Source organism: Tiliqua scincoides, chromosome 9 (assembly GCF_035046505.1).
Source record: "Tiliqua scincoides isolate rTilSci1 chromosome 9, rTilSci1.hap2, whole genome shotgun sequence".
Taxonomy (NCBI): domain Eukaryota; kingdom Metazoa; phylum Chordata; class Lepidosauria; order Squamata; family Scincidae; genus Tiliqua; species Tiliqua scincoides.
Genome location: NC_089829.1, coordinates 10100970 through 10114986, shown reverse-complemented (window position 1 = coordinate 10114986; position 14017 = coordinate 10100970). Strand labels below are relative to the sequence as shown.

The 14017-nt window shown below is 47.3% G+C and overlaps 1 protein-coding gene across 2 annotated transcripts; it reads left to right on the top strand.

Moving 5' to 3' along the window:
* The first annotated feature begins 2000 nt into the window (after window positions 1-2000).
* Window positions 2001-12919, top strand: LOC136660489 (low affinity immunoglobulin gamma Fc region receptor II-like). 2 transcript variants are annotated; one of them, XM_066637696.1, is made up of 6 exons: window positions 2001-2243; window positions 5004-5288; window positions 6518-6841; window positions 8466-8576; window positions 10337-10440; window positions 11388-12919. In XM_066637696.1, exons 1-5 carry the CDS (start codon window positions 2171-2173, stop codon window positions 10399-10401), a joined length of 858 nt encoding a protein of 285 aa, XP_066493793.1. In that variant the 5' UTR covers window positions 2001-2170; the 3' UTR covers window positions 10402-10440; window positions 11388-12919. The 2 variants fall into 2 exon arrangements, with proteins under 2 accessions (XP_066493793.1, XP_066493794.1); XM_066637697.1 differs by having other exon boundaries at window positions 11338-12919.
* Window positions 12920-14017: the final 1098 nt, after the last annotated feature.

Sequence of the window (14017 nt, the reverse complement as noted above, 5' to 3'; positions counted from 1 at the left end):
CAGTTCTGGTCGCCGCATCTCAAAAAGGCCTTTGCAGCCACACTAGATGCTGTTCCAGAACCACCATTCAGAGCCAGAACCACGTAACGCCAGAACCAGGGGACATCCACTAAAATTGAGTGTTGGGAGAGTTAGAACAGACAAAAGAAAATATTTCTTTACTCAGCGTGTGGTTGGTCTGTGGAACTCTTTGCCACAGGATGTGGTGACGGCATCTGGCCTGGATCTCTTTAAAAGGGGATTGGACAAGTTTCTGGATGAAAAATCCATTACAAGCCATGATGTGTATGTGCAACCTCCTGATTTTAGAAATGGGCTATGTCAGATGCAATGGAGGGCACCAGGATGCAGATCTGGTGTGCTCCCTGGGGCATTTGGTGGGCTGCTGTGAGATACAGGAAGCTGGACTAGATCGGCCTATGGCCTCATCCAGTGGGGCTGTTCTTATGTTCTTTTGTAACTTCTTGCAAATATAGTGAAAGATTCTCTTCCTTCCTGGCAGGTGACTCTGTGGGAATAACCTACTACCGTCCCACTTCCCCTCCCCCTCAATTTCCCCTTTCTTCTTCTTCTTCTTCTAGACACTCAGTCCCCGTCCCCCCCATTCTTCTTGCTTTTCTGTTATATTCCTGGCTGCTCTGACATATAGTACATTGTATTTTTTATTATTTTGCTCAGTTTTTCCTTGACTGTTTTCCTTTTTTTGTCTCTTTCAGCCTCGTTCTCCATTCTTTCCTGGATGGTGGCCTTTGCAGGTATGAATCAGATTAGCCCATCCCAGAGGCCAGCAGTCATGTATAGGCAAAGACCCAGCAATTCATTTACTAATGACCCAATCCTTTCTAATCCCACCCCCACCAATGCAGCCATCCCACCAGAGCATAGACTAATTCCTCTGGGTTTCCTCCTGGTAAGGGAACATTTGTTCCTTGCCTGGGGGTAAGCCTCCACTGCCGTGATGGGTCTGCTTGGACCTACAGCAGAGACTGGTTCAAGAACAGGTGGAGCCAGGAAGGCAGATGGAGGCCGATCAAGGCCCTGGTCTCTGTCCTGTTCCTCACCCACCCCTCCCTGTTCTCCCTACTCTTCACCCACCGCCAACATTCCATGACAACTTACCAGAAGCCACCAATGCATTCAGGAGGCCACTGATGAATGGCTGTTCACCACTTTCAGTGGTAGGCTTGACTGCAACGAATGACAGGCTATGCTTTGTGACTGCTGTTAAGCACCCTGCACTGCTGGAATGGCCATTAGGTGAGTGGTACAATATGTCAGGGCCTCAGCACATGACCCAACTGGAGGCACTTAAAAAACCTAGCAAGGACAGAAAGCTCTCAGCTGAAGAATGGGGGGGGGGGGAAGGTGACACATTCAAAGTCGTCGTCCCCCCATTTCTTCTGACCACCTCTACAGTTCTGCAACAGAAAAAGAAAGGAGAACTACAGCCAGGGATAGTGAGAGTGTGATTACACCTGGCTTAGTTGCCTTCAAAAGCGAATTGGACAGATTTATTGAGGAAAAGACCATCATAGGTTACAAGCCATGATGACTGTATGCAACCTCTGGGTTTTAGAGTTAGCTTATCTAACTAACTAACAAGGGGGTGGCAACAGGATACAGGGATCTTGTCGACTTGAGTGTGCCCAGAGGCACCTGGTAGGCCACTGCAAGATACAGGAAGCTGGACTAGATGGGCCCTTGGCCCAATCCAGTGGGGATCTTATGTTCTTATGTTAATTCCAAAGTTCAAGGCTCATCTCTCATCCCTGCAAAGTGTGACTTCTGTGATGCAGGACGTCCTGCCCATCAATTAGAAACCTCGACCAGTTTCAGTATCGTCATTTCTGGTGATGTTAGTTCTTCTGGGAGGGGGAACTTTCATTTCATTTTTCTGGGGTTGTTTTCAAACCAACTTGTTTGTTTTCTCTCCTTCTTCCTACTTGAAATCCCAGAGTCCCCACTGCCTCCAACCCTTTCCCTGCGTCCCCAGTATCCTATTTACACCCAAGGAGAAGAAGTCACTCTCGACTGTTCAGCCCGTCCATCGCTGCCCCTGGCAGGATACACATTCTATGAGGAAAGAGGCGGTCAGGTTCTTGAGGTGCAGCCCAAGGGTCACAATCACACATTTAGGTTGGACAGAACAACTTCTGGGACGTTCCATTGCATGTATTGGATTTTGCAATCAGGACAGGAGATCCAGTCCCCGAGGAGCAACTCCATCTCTGTGGTCCGGACAGGTGGGTCTTTGCTGTTCCTCTTTGCTGCTGCTTAAGGCTGCCCGGAAATTTCACTTTCTGATATAGGATCCCTCATCTCAGAGGTGGAGGCAGAAAGGCAGCAGTGTGTCCTTGGTGGTGTTGAACAGATGGTGTTGTCTGCATATACTGGTGTTCTGCCAGATTCCCAGTCCAAGCTCTGCCTGGAGAATTATGCCCACTTTTAGCTAAGTAGCACCCCTTTTTTACCCAAGAATGGCCCTAGTTCTGCCTTGCAGTCCTGCTGGACCCCACCTCCAGGGTAGCTCGCCTGTTCAACCTGCAGAGGTCCTCTCTCCTGCCACTACAGCAGCCCCTTGGTCTTCAGCAGGTCTTGGGCACAGCAGCCACACACCAAACTCCAGTGTCTCCAGCAGTCTGTTCCAGCAGTCCCCAAAGCCATCAATTCCTTAGTCCATTAATCCAGTCTGTCCTTCCTCAAGCTTTCCTCCTTCTGTTACCCACACCCTTCCTGCCTCAGGTGCTCCTTAAATCCCTGTGGGCCCTATTGCCTTCAAGTGGCTGCAGCTGTGCAGCACACTCTGCTGGATGCCCAGGCCTTACCCTTAAAGGGGCCACTGCTGACACCACACCCTACCTCCTTGCCAGATCTACCGAGATTTCAATACAGACGGTTTCAGATTAAATCCTGCCACACCATCATCCAACTTTCATAAATATCAGTTTGAGAAATGAGACAGGAATATTCATAGAGGGATGAGTCGTCATATCTCACCCACCATCTTAATTAAACCGGCTTTGATGTCATTCTTCCTCTGCCTAGAGACCTCTGCTTCTGTGTGGGGGGCTGACAAATGATTCCCAGAACATCATCTCACTTGTTTCCAGAAGTCTTTGGGAAACACTGCTAACTGGGCACTCCCTGCTCACTGGGCAAAAGGCACTTTTTACTTTTTTGAGTGGCATCCTCATATATTTAGCGGGGGGGGGGGGGGAGAGAGAGAGAGAGAGTAACTGACCCTTTTCATCCCAGCCTAGTTGCTGGTGTTTGTTCTGCATCTTTTTAGGTTATGAGCCCTCATTATTTGGTTTTCTCTGTAAACCACTTTGTGAACTTTTTTTGTTGCTGAAAAATACAGTATATAAATACTGTTAATAAAAATTTGGCAATGAAGGAGAAGAAAGATGATGTAAATGTACAGTGTAGAATGGAAGAGGCTTCCAAAATTACATAAGAAAAGGGAGGCACCTCCCTGAACCCAAGGAGTTTGGATAACAGGGGACATGACAAAGGACAAGGGAAGAGGAGGGGACATTCAGGAGGTCAAGAGATGCATCCCATATCTAGCCTCCATCCATTCCAACCACCCCTGCACAGAGTCAGTGCCAGGTTTGGGGGGGCACTCAGGCAAAGCCCTGTGGTGTGTCTCCCATGGTGCACACACAAGTTTTATTCCCTCCCTCCCACATCCTAACTGCCAGTTCAAAAAAGTGGTGGGGCAGACAGACATGTTCTTTCCTCGACCCCCTTGTTCCACCCTACTCCCTTTCTTAGAGGAAAGACAGACAGACATTCTCTCCTCTTGGCACAGACACATATGGCTGTAGTGGATTCAGCGCTGCCACCAAAACTGTTGCAGCAGCCCTGAAGGACGGCCATCACCTGCCCGCTGCCTTATTCCTGGGCACTATTATGGGGAGGGGGAGGTAGCTGATCACACTTGTGCTTTCCAAAAGTATGAGAGGGAAAACATTGTAGGACTTTTGTCCCAGTACTTCTCTGATATAGAAAAGTTACAGCTTGATGTGCAGTTATAGGGTTAACTATGCAGGATCTGAGTTTAGACCAAGGGTGTCAAACATAAGGCCAAATGCTGCCCCCCCCAAAGCATTTTATCCAGGCCCCCATTATAATTGGGCTCTCTCAGTATGATAATTAGGCTCTCCCATATCTTGAAAATATGATTTGCATATTTTCTCTTCTGTCATCTGCAGCTAATGAGTTTCCATGTGAGAACAAAGTGCCTATTTCTGGCCATCAACTGCTTAATGATGTCACTGTCTACTGAATGATGTCACTTCCAGCCCTCAGCAGGTAGCAAGAAGGCTCACTTAGGTTTTCTGTATGAAATGAGTTTGACGCCCCTGGATTAGACTGCCAGGCTGAGCTAAGGCAAGGAGGTCCTCCTACCAGTTCAAAAAGCTTCAGGCAGAGGTCTATATAAAAGGGAACCAGCCTGAGAAGTGAATGAATTCTTTGCTGGTATGTGTTGAGGAAAGAGGGATAAAAGAGCTGAAAAGAGAACACATACCTCTCTAAGAGCAGAAGGAAGAGCAGAGCTACAGAAGACCACTTACCTCTTCAGATAAGTCCATGAACCATTTTTATATCATCCTGCTGTGTCTCTGTGTTCCACCTCTCTCATCGGCTTCCCACAAGTTCCTAGTTGTGTGTGTGTGGGGGGGGGGGGGACTTCTGCAACATCCCAAAAGCTTTTGCTGACACCACTTCAGTTTCCTATCAGGAAAAGGAAGAAAGAATAGGAGGCAAGGGTAGTAATCCCAGGGGGCAAGGCACATTTATCTTCCATGTACAGCCTCACTTCTGTGCCATGTCTCACCACACTCCAAATGTCAACCTACCGATTCTTTTGACCATCCTTATTTCATGCCCAAAAAAATTTGAATTCTTCTGGGAAGGGAAAACTTCACTCAAGTTTCATGAGATTGTTCCCAAACTAACTGGACTCTTTCTTTCTCTCTTTTCCCCTGGAATCCCAGAGTCCCCACAACCTCCAGTCCTTTCTGTCCAACCCCAGTTTCCTGTTTACATCCAAGGAGAAGAGGTTACCTTCACCTGTTCAGCTCCTGGAGGGCTGGCCCGGGCAGGCTATGAATTGTATGAAGAGATTGGAGGCCAGGACCTCAACGTACATCTCAGTCACAGGCACACATTCAAGTTGAAGGGAAAGACAGCCAGGGGAAACAGCTGTACGTATTGGGCCTTGGTATCAGGACGGAAGATCCGGTCCCAAAGGAGCAACTCCATCTTTTTGGAATGGACAGGTGAGCCATTTGCTACCTGGAAATTCCACTTTCTGACTTGGGACTCTCAGAGGTGAGTGAAGGGGCAGGTGTAGGTACTCAGTGGCGGTGAAGAGATGGGTGTCCTCTGCACACCCTGACCCTGAAACAGCTTCCGGGTTTAAGATCTAGAAAAGGTCTCATGCAGTGTTAGATTAAGATCACATTCTGGTCAGACCCTTTTCAAAATGACACAAAATCTTAAACAGATGTTCTCTTGACCTCTTCACCAGATTGAGAAAAGGAAATGGAGAGGTAGAAGAGTTGAGCCTGGTGAAATGGTCCCCAAAGGTCTTCATTTTCTAAATGTTCAAAGGTCGGGGTTGGCAGATTAATGCAGACTCCTGTTGATCAGCCTCACTGGGTGCAAGACATGATCTCAGGATGCATCCATGGTTTCCAGGATGAGTACCACTCAGCTGTATCCAAATGTTTAAAAATAGACAACTGTGCCTTTTGTTCTGTCGCCAGTGCTCAGCTGTATCACATAGCTCCTTGAATGGCAGAGAGCAGAAGAGACAACCATACTTTATTTAGCAAAGCTGGGGATTAACGGAGGTGCTTCATTTGGCAGAGGCTCAGTAGACACCAAACCAGTAGCATGGGCTAGTGAGTAGAGGACATTCCTTTTTTCCAAAATGTTGAGTCTTTGTTTCAGGGCAAGCTTGACCCAAGGGCAGCTTATCTTTGGGACAGGCCTGACCCAAGGGCAGATCACACCCAAGGCGTAGAAAATGTGCTGCTCTCCATACGCCACTACCTCCTTGCCCACCCAGCTGGGAGAAGTTGAGGGGGACAATGCAGTGCTATGGACAGCTGAGCATGGAGCTACATGATCTTATTCCTGCCCCCTTACTTCTGAGTGGAGGGGGTGCCAGTGCCATTAAAAAAAAATGTGTGAAAGGTAGGAGTCAAACCCCCTCCTAGCTCACACCTTCTCAGCTGATCCCTTTAAACAAATCAGTATTGCCAATGCATTCCACAGGACCTTCTCTGCCCCCTTCTGCTAAGAGGCAGAATCAAAACTCCCTTTCTGGCTCACCTGTTTGGCCTGGAAAAGGATGTTCACACTCTGTGAGAATCCACACCTGTAGATCTCCCCTGATTTTTTATCATGTCTAGTTGAAAGAAAGGAGCTTTGGTTTGTCTGTTTCATTCTATCACCTCTTATCACCTGCTTATCACCTCTTCATGTTGGATGACTCTTTTAGATCCTCTGCCTCCTCCAGTACTTGACATCAATCCTCCACCCAGAGCAGTATATGAGGGGGAGCCCCTGCTCATCTCTTGCTTGTCCAGCAGCAGCAGCAACATGGAGAAACGGTTCCACTTCTACAGGGATGGGGTTGAAATGGACTTCAGCAACGAAGAGTCACAGCAGAGCTCCAGAGAACCTGGGGATCCCTCCCCAGATGCTGCTTTAAGGATTCCACAGTTTAACTCCAACCACAGTGGGGAATTTGCCTGCAGTTATGAGGAAAACATGAAGGGCCGATGGATCCCTTCTCCCTACAGCCAGAAGGTGAACCTCACAGGTGAGATCAATGGGGACATGAGGGTGTGTGGTAGATTGGTTGCGAGCAAGGAGGTAACCCTTTTTATGTGTGCAGATTGTGTGCTGGGTGGAGACACATAAGAGCAGGACATCATCAATTGGTGCCTTAAGTTACACCTTGATAATAATGATGATAATGATGATAATAATTAATAAATAAGTTGGCATGTACATGACACAAAGCATTTCACATGTATCATCTGCACTAGATTCTTACAACTAGCATGTAAGGTAAGGGAGCATTATTATCCCCATTGCACAGCTGGGTAGGTTGAGGCTGCAATCCTATCTACACATACCTGGGAGTAAGCTCCATTGACTATAATGGGTCATACTTCTGAGTAGACATACATAGGACTGGGCTCTGAGTCAGAGCCCAATGCTATGCATGTCTACTCAGAAGTAAGTCTCATTAGAGTCAGTGGGGCTTACTCCCAGGAAAGTGTGGATAGGATGGGGCTGTGAGTTCATGGTAAAGTCTAAACCAGGGGTCACCAAACCCCAGCCCGGGGGCCAGATGTGGCCCACAGCAAGCCTCTGTCTTGGTCAAGTCCACGACCAACCCCTTGCCCCCTGAAAGCCTCTGGCCCACTCAACTGAACATGACCAGAACTGTGCTCTGATTGTGTCTGGAGGGTGTTCTGAGGGCCAGAGAGGTTGAATGAATGAGCCAATTCACTCATTTATTCACTCATCTAAGTTTCATCTCTTATTTATTTAAATTTTATATTTAAATTTTTTCCCCGGCCCTCCGCACCATGCCAGATATTTGATGTGGCCCTCCAGCCAAAAAGTTTGGAGACCCCTGGTCTAAACCAAGAAGCCTTGATTTATAGCTCAGCCTCTTAACAATTTCCCTACCCTTGCCCTTCACAGCTTTATTTCCTTCCTATGTCTTGCCTTTGACAATTTCATGTAGCAGGAGAGAGAGGGTGGGTTACTCCTCAGTTCACAAACATCCTTCTTTGTCCTAGGAACCTCACCCTAATTATGATCTGGTTGCAGTGCAAGGCACTTCTCCATTCAGAGGCCAAGGGTGTGCTTCTAAACAGCCGTTGCAAGGCTAACTGCAAGGATTTTAAAAACATATTACTAAGGGCAAATTAAACACAAATACCCCTCTGGCATCTTTACTTATTTTAGTAAAGAAAAAAGCCCTCACTCATGCAACCATGAGGAAGTTGCATTTTGCAAAACAGTGCAGCTCAGTGCAATTGAGTTGCATGAAATCCCAATTTGGATCACTGCAGAGGAGGGGGAGCTTCACCCATTGCCCCCATCAGTTTCCTTCACACAAATCAACCCCCCTCCCCAGCTTCCATTAGCTTCCAGAGCCACCATATTATTTCTGTATATTTTACCCTCCATGGTTGAAATCATTGCCTTTGATACGATTGGGATCAGGATAAAGTGTGGGAAGGGAAGAGTGAACAGGCTTCGATCCAAATTGGGCTTTTCTCCCCAAAAGGGGGGAGGGATGCCCAAAATTCAGGCATCTGCTAACATTACACCTGTTTGGGGACACTGTGCCTTGTCTTGAGCCTGCAAAAAGAGGGCAGGTGGCAAACCTAAAGGTGGCAATTTCACACCTCCGTTTCTCTTAGTTCAGCCACGAGATTCATCTGGACCAGTTCTGATGTACGTGCGCTTGGCTTTTGTGCTTCTGATCCCATTGATCTTACTGGTTTACTATTATCACCCAAGAATGAAGAGGGGTATGTACCAATGTGCAGATACTGCTTGAGATATTTTTGTGGATTCCCCCCCTTCCGTTTTTCCTTATTTTTGGACATGCCTACCCTCCCAGAGCCCTTTGGGGAAGCTGTAGCCTCCCAAAGAAACCGCCTGGTATCCTAGATGCAGGGGCCATGATCCTGGGATGGCCCTCTGAAGCTCTTTGAAACTCCATTCCCCCAAAGTCTTTACTGGCAGGATAGGGATTAGGGCTGGATCTTTCTCTAGGGCTGTTATCCTATGCACTCTTACCTGGGGAGTAAGTCCCATTGAATGTAGGCATGCATAGGATTGTGCTGCAAGTTTTACTCAGTGTGTGGTTGGTCTGTGGAACTCCTTGCCACAGGATGTGGTGACGGCATCTGGCCTGGATGCCTTTAAAAGGGGATTGGACAAGTTTCTGGAGGAAAAATCCATTACGTGTTACAAGCCATGATGTGTATGAGCAACCTCCTGATTTTAGAAATGGGCTATGTCAGAATGCCAATGCAAGGGAGGGCACCAGGATGAGGTCTCTTGTTATCTGGTGTGCTCCCTGGGGCATTTGGTGGGCCGCTGTGAGATACAGGAAGCTGGACTAGATAGGCCTATGGCCTGATCCAGTGGGGCTGTTCTTATGTTCTTAAGTCTGGGTTTCCCCAAAGAAAGAAAGCTAGCTAGCCCTCCTAGCTAGCTCTCCTGCAGAGACTGGCATGTATCCACCAAATAGGCCATAAAGCCCACTTTACGGTAACGAGATGGGATGGAGTGGCTGGCTGGTGTCGTCTCCCCCCCGCCCATCCAATGGAGGTTTATATCCTTGTTTTGTAGTTATCTGCCCCTTCCTCCAGATTCTACTAGTTATTGCATCCAGTTCAGTCAAGCTGTCAGTTTGTGGCCATCCAGCCAAGTTCAGGCATTTTGGACCAGCCTTCTTCTTGTACATCCCTTCCCCCCCTTCTTAATCTTCCAATTGCCCTCCCCATTCAACTGCAGAATGGAAAGAGCAGGAATGGGGTGCAGAGTGTATAGGTTTTACGCTACTCCCCTTGGTCAGCCGCACCTTTCCCAACAGTCACTTTCTTGAAATTTTGATGTACGAAATTTCTTGAAAATTTCTTGAATTTCTTGAAATTTCTTGAAAACAAAATTTCTTGAAATTTTGATGTACGAAATTTTGATGTCCACTTGTACAACCAGTGGACCTGTGGTGGAGCTTCTGGGCATCTCTTGACATGATCTAACTTCGAGGGAAAGTTGCAGAGAAGCAGAGGCTCTTTCTCATCGGCCCCAATAGCTGGGCATAGAGACCCAATCTGACCTGGTAAGCCCCCATTTAGCAGGGGAAGAGCAACTGCTCAGCCCAATGGAGTGTCCCTTCCAGGGGCTTCTGGTGGCATCTTTCCTTTTAGACTGTGAGCCCCGTTGGGATGGTGAATGATTGTATCATTCCTTCTGCTGTAGTAAATCACTTTGTGAACTTTGTCATTGAAAGTGATATATAAATATTCATCTTCTTCTTCATCATCACTATCCTCACAATTTTGCTGGACTGAGGACTGTCTGGAAACCATATCCTGTGGTTTTGGAGTTGAGTGGAGTTTGTTAGATTTCAAGGAAGACAACTTAGGCTACAATCCTATAGATATTTACGTGGTCACAAGCCCCCATTGAACTAAGTAGAGCTTATTTCTGAGTAGACAGGCCTAGCATGGTACTGTTACAATTCCAGTTTTTGATACCTTTCTTTCCACTCTGGAAGTTTGGAAAAGTGAGGAAGCGTTTCAGCCACAAGAAAGCAAGGAAGAAACTGAGTTCATCAATTGAAGGAACTTTGAGCCCCAGAAGGCAGCCTTACAGTTACAGGTACCAATTTGGTTCATTTTTGTGTGTGTTTATAGCCCACTCTGGGCTACGTGTGGGTTACAGCATCAAACTGTATGTGCTTTTTCTCCAGGTTAATAGTTTTAACTTGGGGGAAAGGGCCTAAATAGAGGACAAATACAACTTCATTAAAGCAAAAATCAAACTTTCTCCATCATTCCAACATTCCTTGAGGCTCTGCCCTGATAAATAAACTTACATTTATAATGGTGTTGTAGGACAGGGCTCCTCTATGTGATCCCTGGATTGGTGCCAATCCACTACCCATTGGCTGCAGTTCTGCAGTAAATTTCCAGGAAAGAGAGACTCGCTTATAAGACTTAGGGCTCAATCCTAACCCCTTATGTCAGTACTTTCCAGCAATGACATAACAGTGCCAATGGGACATGTGCTGCATCCTGCAGTTGGGTGTCACTCGCGGAGGCCACCTCAAAGTAAGGGAATGTTTGTTCCCTTACCTTGGAGCTGCATTGCCCTTAAGTCAGTGCTCAAAAGCACTGACATAAGGGGTTAGGATTGCGCCCTCAGGCTGCAATCCTAACCTCACTTTCCAGGGAGTAAGTCCCATGGAATACAATAGGACTTACTTCTGAGTAGACCTGCTTTGGATTGTGCCCTATGGTACAGACATGGTACCTGCACATTGGGAAAAAGAAATTGCCGGTTGATCTGATCAGATTGTTTGCGAAGAGCTGCTCGGGGATGTATTTATTTAAAACATTTCAGCCCTGACCTTCCATTTCAACAGGAACCACCACCCCGGGGGGGGGGGGGGGAGAGAGAAAGAGAACAGCTTCTTCTCAATGAGCTCCTCTTGAGCAACCCCTCTCAGTTGAATACCTGAGCCAGCTCTCCCTCCTGTTCTCTCTGCTTTCCCAGGGATCAGGCATTACCTCGCTCTCCTCAGCATTTTCTCTCCTCTGCTACAGAGTGAAGCCAGACATCAGACAATCGAAGAAGACAATATGTTGTACTGCGAGATCCAGGTTCCACCCACCCAGAGACTGAAGCCAGGGGACATGGGCAGGGTGTCGTACAAAGAGATCCAATTCCAACCCACCCACCAAGCCAAATGAAGAGATGACGGAGTCAAAAGGCCTGTTTGGGCCTGTTGCATATTGTGTGCCTGTGGTGGAGTTGAGTGATGCTCTGGCAGTGCTTTCTCATGCTTTGCACAAATTGGATCCTTCTGTGCATGGCTGGCCTGGTGTTTGGGGAAGAGAGGACTATCAAGATTTCTGTTGACGATGTTGCCATGGATGCTGGAGGAGGGCTTCTGTTCCCTCTTCTTTGCAGTTCTTCCTGTCTATTTTCCCAGAATGTATAAGAACCCTGGCAAAGCGAAGCTAACATCAGAAGACTCTTACGAGTTAGTCTCTCCTCTGTAAAATGCACCCTGTGATCCGTGTGCCTTGAAACCCCAGCATGGAACTGATCAGGAGGGATGCAGATACTGCCAGGCAGTGCATCTCACATCGCTGCTTTCCAGATGAGTCTTCCCTGTAAGCTTTGCTGCCTGCAGCTGTAATGGAAGCTTTGCACCCCTCATAAAAACATGGCTGGGCTGAATCCTTTAGGTGGCAGCAAATCTCTCTTTGCTCTCCCTCTTGGCACTCTATCCACTTCTGTTCTTGGCTCTTGCCCTACAAGGGAGAGCCAGGAACAGAAGTCAAGGGAAAGTGCTCCGGAGTGGTACACCAGAGCCTGAGAAGGGCCGCAAAGGGAGAGGCACCACTCCTTATCACCCAACAGACTGTGAAGTCAAGCAGCAACTGGCTGCACCAGGAAGGGCAGTGGCAAATCATGCCAAAAGTGTCTTGGCAGAACTGGTTCTCACCTGGGTGGGTGGGTGCCCCTGAGGTTTAAGAGGGTGAGTTGGCTTTAAATAGAAGGGGCAAGGCAGAGAATTAGGGCTACCCAATTAGAAGGTGAGATAGTTCTCAGTTGGAGGGTAAATGTTCAGGAAGTTAGTATTCTTGGGCTCTGTTTTGAATCATGAGAGGAGAGGGTTCAGGAAGAGGGTTCTGGTGGTTTGCCAAGGTGTGAAGGAACTTGCTATCTATAGAGCCTTTGGGGTTTAATACAGGGTTAGGCTTGTCTTTTGCTAGTCATTCTGGAAACCTTTTATAGTTGTATTGGTTGCTAGAAAGAGAGTTTGAAGGTTATATTGTGCAACCATTTGATGTCTGTATGTTTTAACTATGTTCCTAATTTGTAAAAGTAGTTTCATTCTGTCCGTTTGGCTGCGCTAACTGTGAGTCTGTTGTCTTGTCTCCCTTTTCCTTATAGTAATAGACTTGATTTGTTTTACTTTCTCTCATTTTGAGAATCAGTGGGGTGTTAACTCCTTTTTGTAAGCTTTGTTATAAAAGTAACCTTAGGAAAAGTAACCTTAAAAGAGCTGTGCCCAGGCAGCCTCTTTAGAGATTCTAAAAATCCGGGGCTTGGTACTAGCAAGTTTTCCACACTTGGCCATGACATGGGGGGAGGGGGGAACAAAGGGAGAAAAGCTGACAGGATGCAGAGAGGAACACTCTGCTCACTTGGGGGGGGGGGATAAGTAGAGGGAACACTGCTCAAATCCATCATTCAGCCAGGTTGGATATCAAGAAGAATTTCTTAGTGATAAAGTTGGTTCAGCAGTGGAACAGATTGCTGAGGGAGGTGGTGGTTCTCCCTCTCTAGAGATCTCCAAGCAGAGGCTCGTCAAGGACCTGCTGGAGATGCTCTAGGAGGATTTCCTGCTACAGGCAGGTGGTTGGACTAGATGATCTTATAGGCCCCATCCAAGATCCTAAGGAAGCTGCATTCAGGTCCCTTGTGCTGTTATTTCTCCTGCTTGCCTGCAGGTGGTGCTATTGCATTAGCTAACTTTTTGTCTCAGACCCTGTGGGAAAATCTGTCTGCATCTAAGGAAACAGTCTTAATCAAGGATGTGTGGTCAGGAGAAGCAGAGCTTCACCTGTTAGCCACCAATGAAAAAAGCCTCAGCTTATAATGGTTTATTGCTGAGCTTGTTTCTGCTGCACCTCTGATATCTCCCTTTATAGTAACAAGCACTACTGTACAGGGAGAGACCATAGGAGGTGCAGCAACAATGAGTTCAGTTTCCCCTCTGATTGTGCCAACACCCGGAAAATTTATGGCTGGACCATGGCCCATAAATATTATGGCCCGTAAATCATGCCTCTCTCTTTTCCACATTCACACACAGAACAAGGGACACCAAGGTGGTACAATGGCTACAATCCTGTATGCACTTATGACAGAACCCTGCTGATCTGAGTCAGCTGCTTAGGATGGAAGTGTAGAGTTCACTAACAGAATGGTGCCAGGCCAGCAGTTTGCTGTACTGAAGAAGGGGGATCTGCAACTGGCCTTCACTTGCTGCCCTGTAGCCTAACTGGGGGGGGGGGCAAGTTTAAGCCCCACCCCATACTCATGTGGGTGGAGCAGCATTCTTTGGGAGAAGCCATGATAATCTGATGTGTATAGTGGAGGTATACCAGCAATCATGTGCATTCTACATTTGCTGCAACCATACCTACCTAACAGGGCC

Coding starts and splice junctions, on each gene's coding strand:
- LOC136660489 (XM_066637696.1), top strand. CDS start 2,171: ATGTATTGGATTTTGCAATCAGGACAGGAGATCCAGTCCCCGAGGAGC. Junction 5,289..6,517: donor CATCTTTTTGGAATGGACAG/GTGAGCCATTTG, acceptor TGACTCTTTTAG/ATCCTCTGCCTCCTCCAGTA. Junction 8,577..10,336: donor TCACCCAAGAATGAAGAGGG/GTATGTACCAAT, acceptor CCACTCTGGAAG/TTTGGAAAAGTGAGGAAGCG.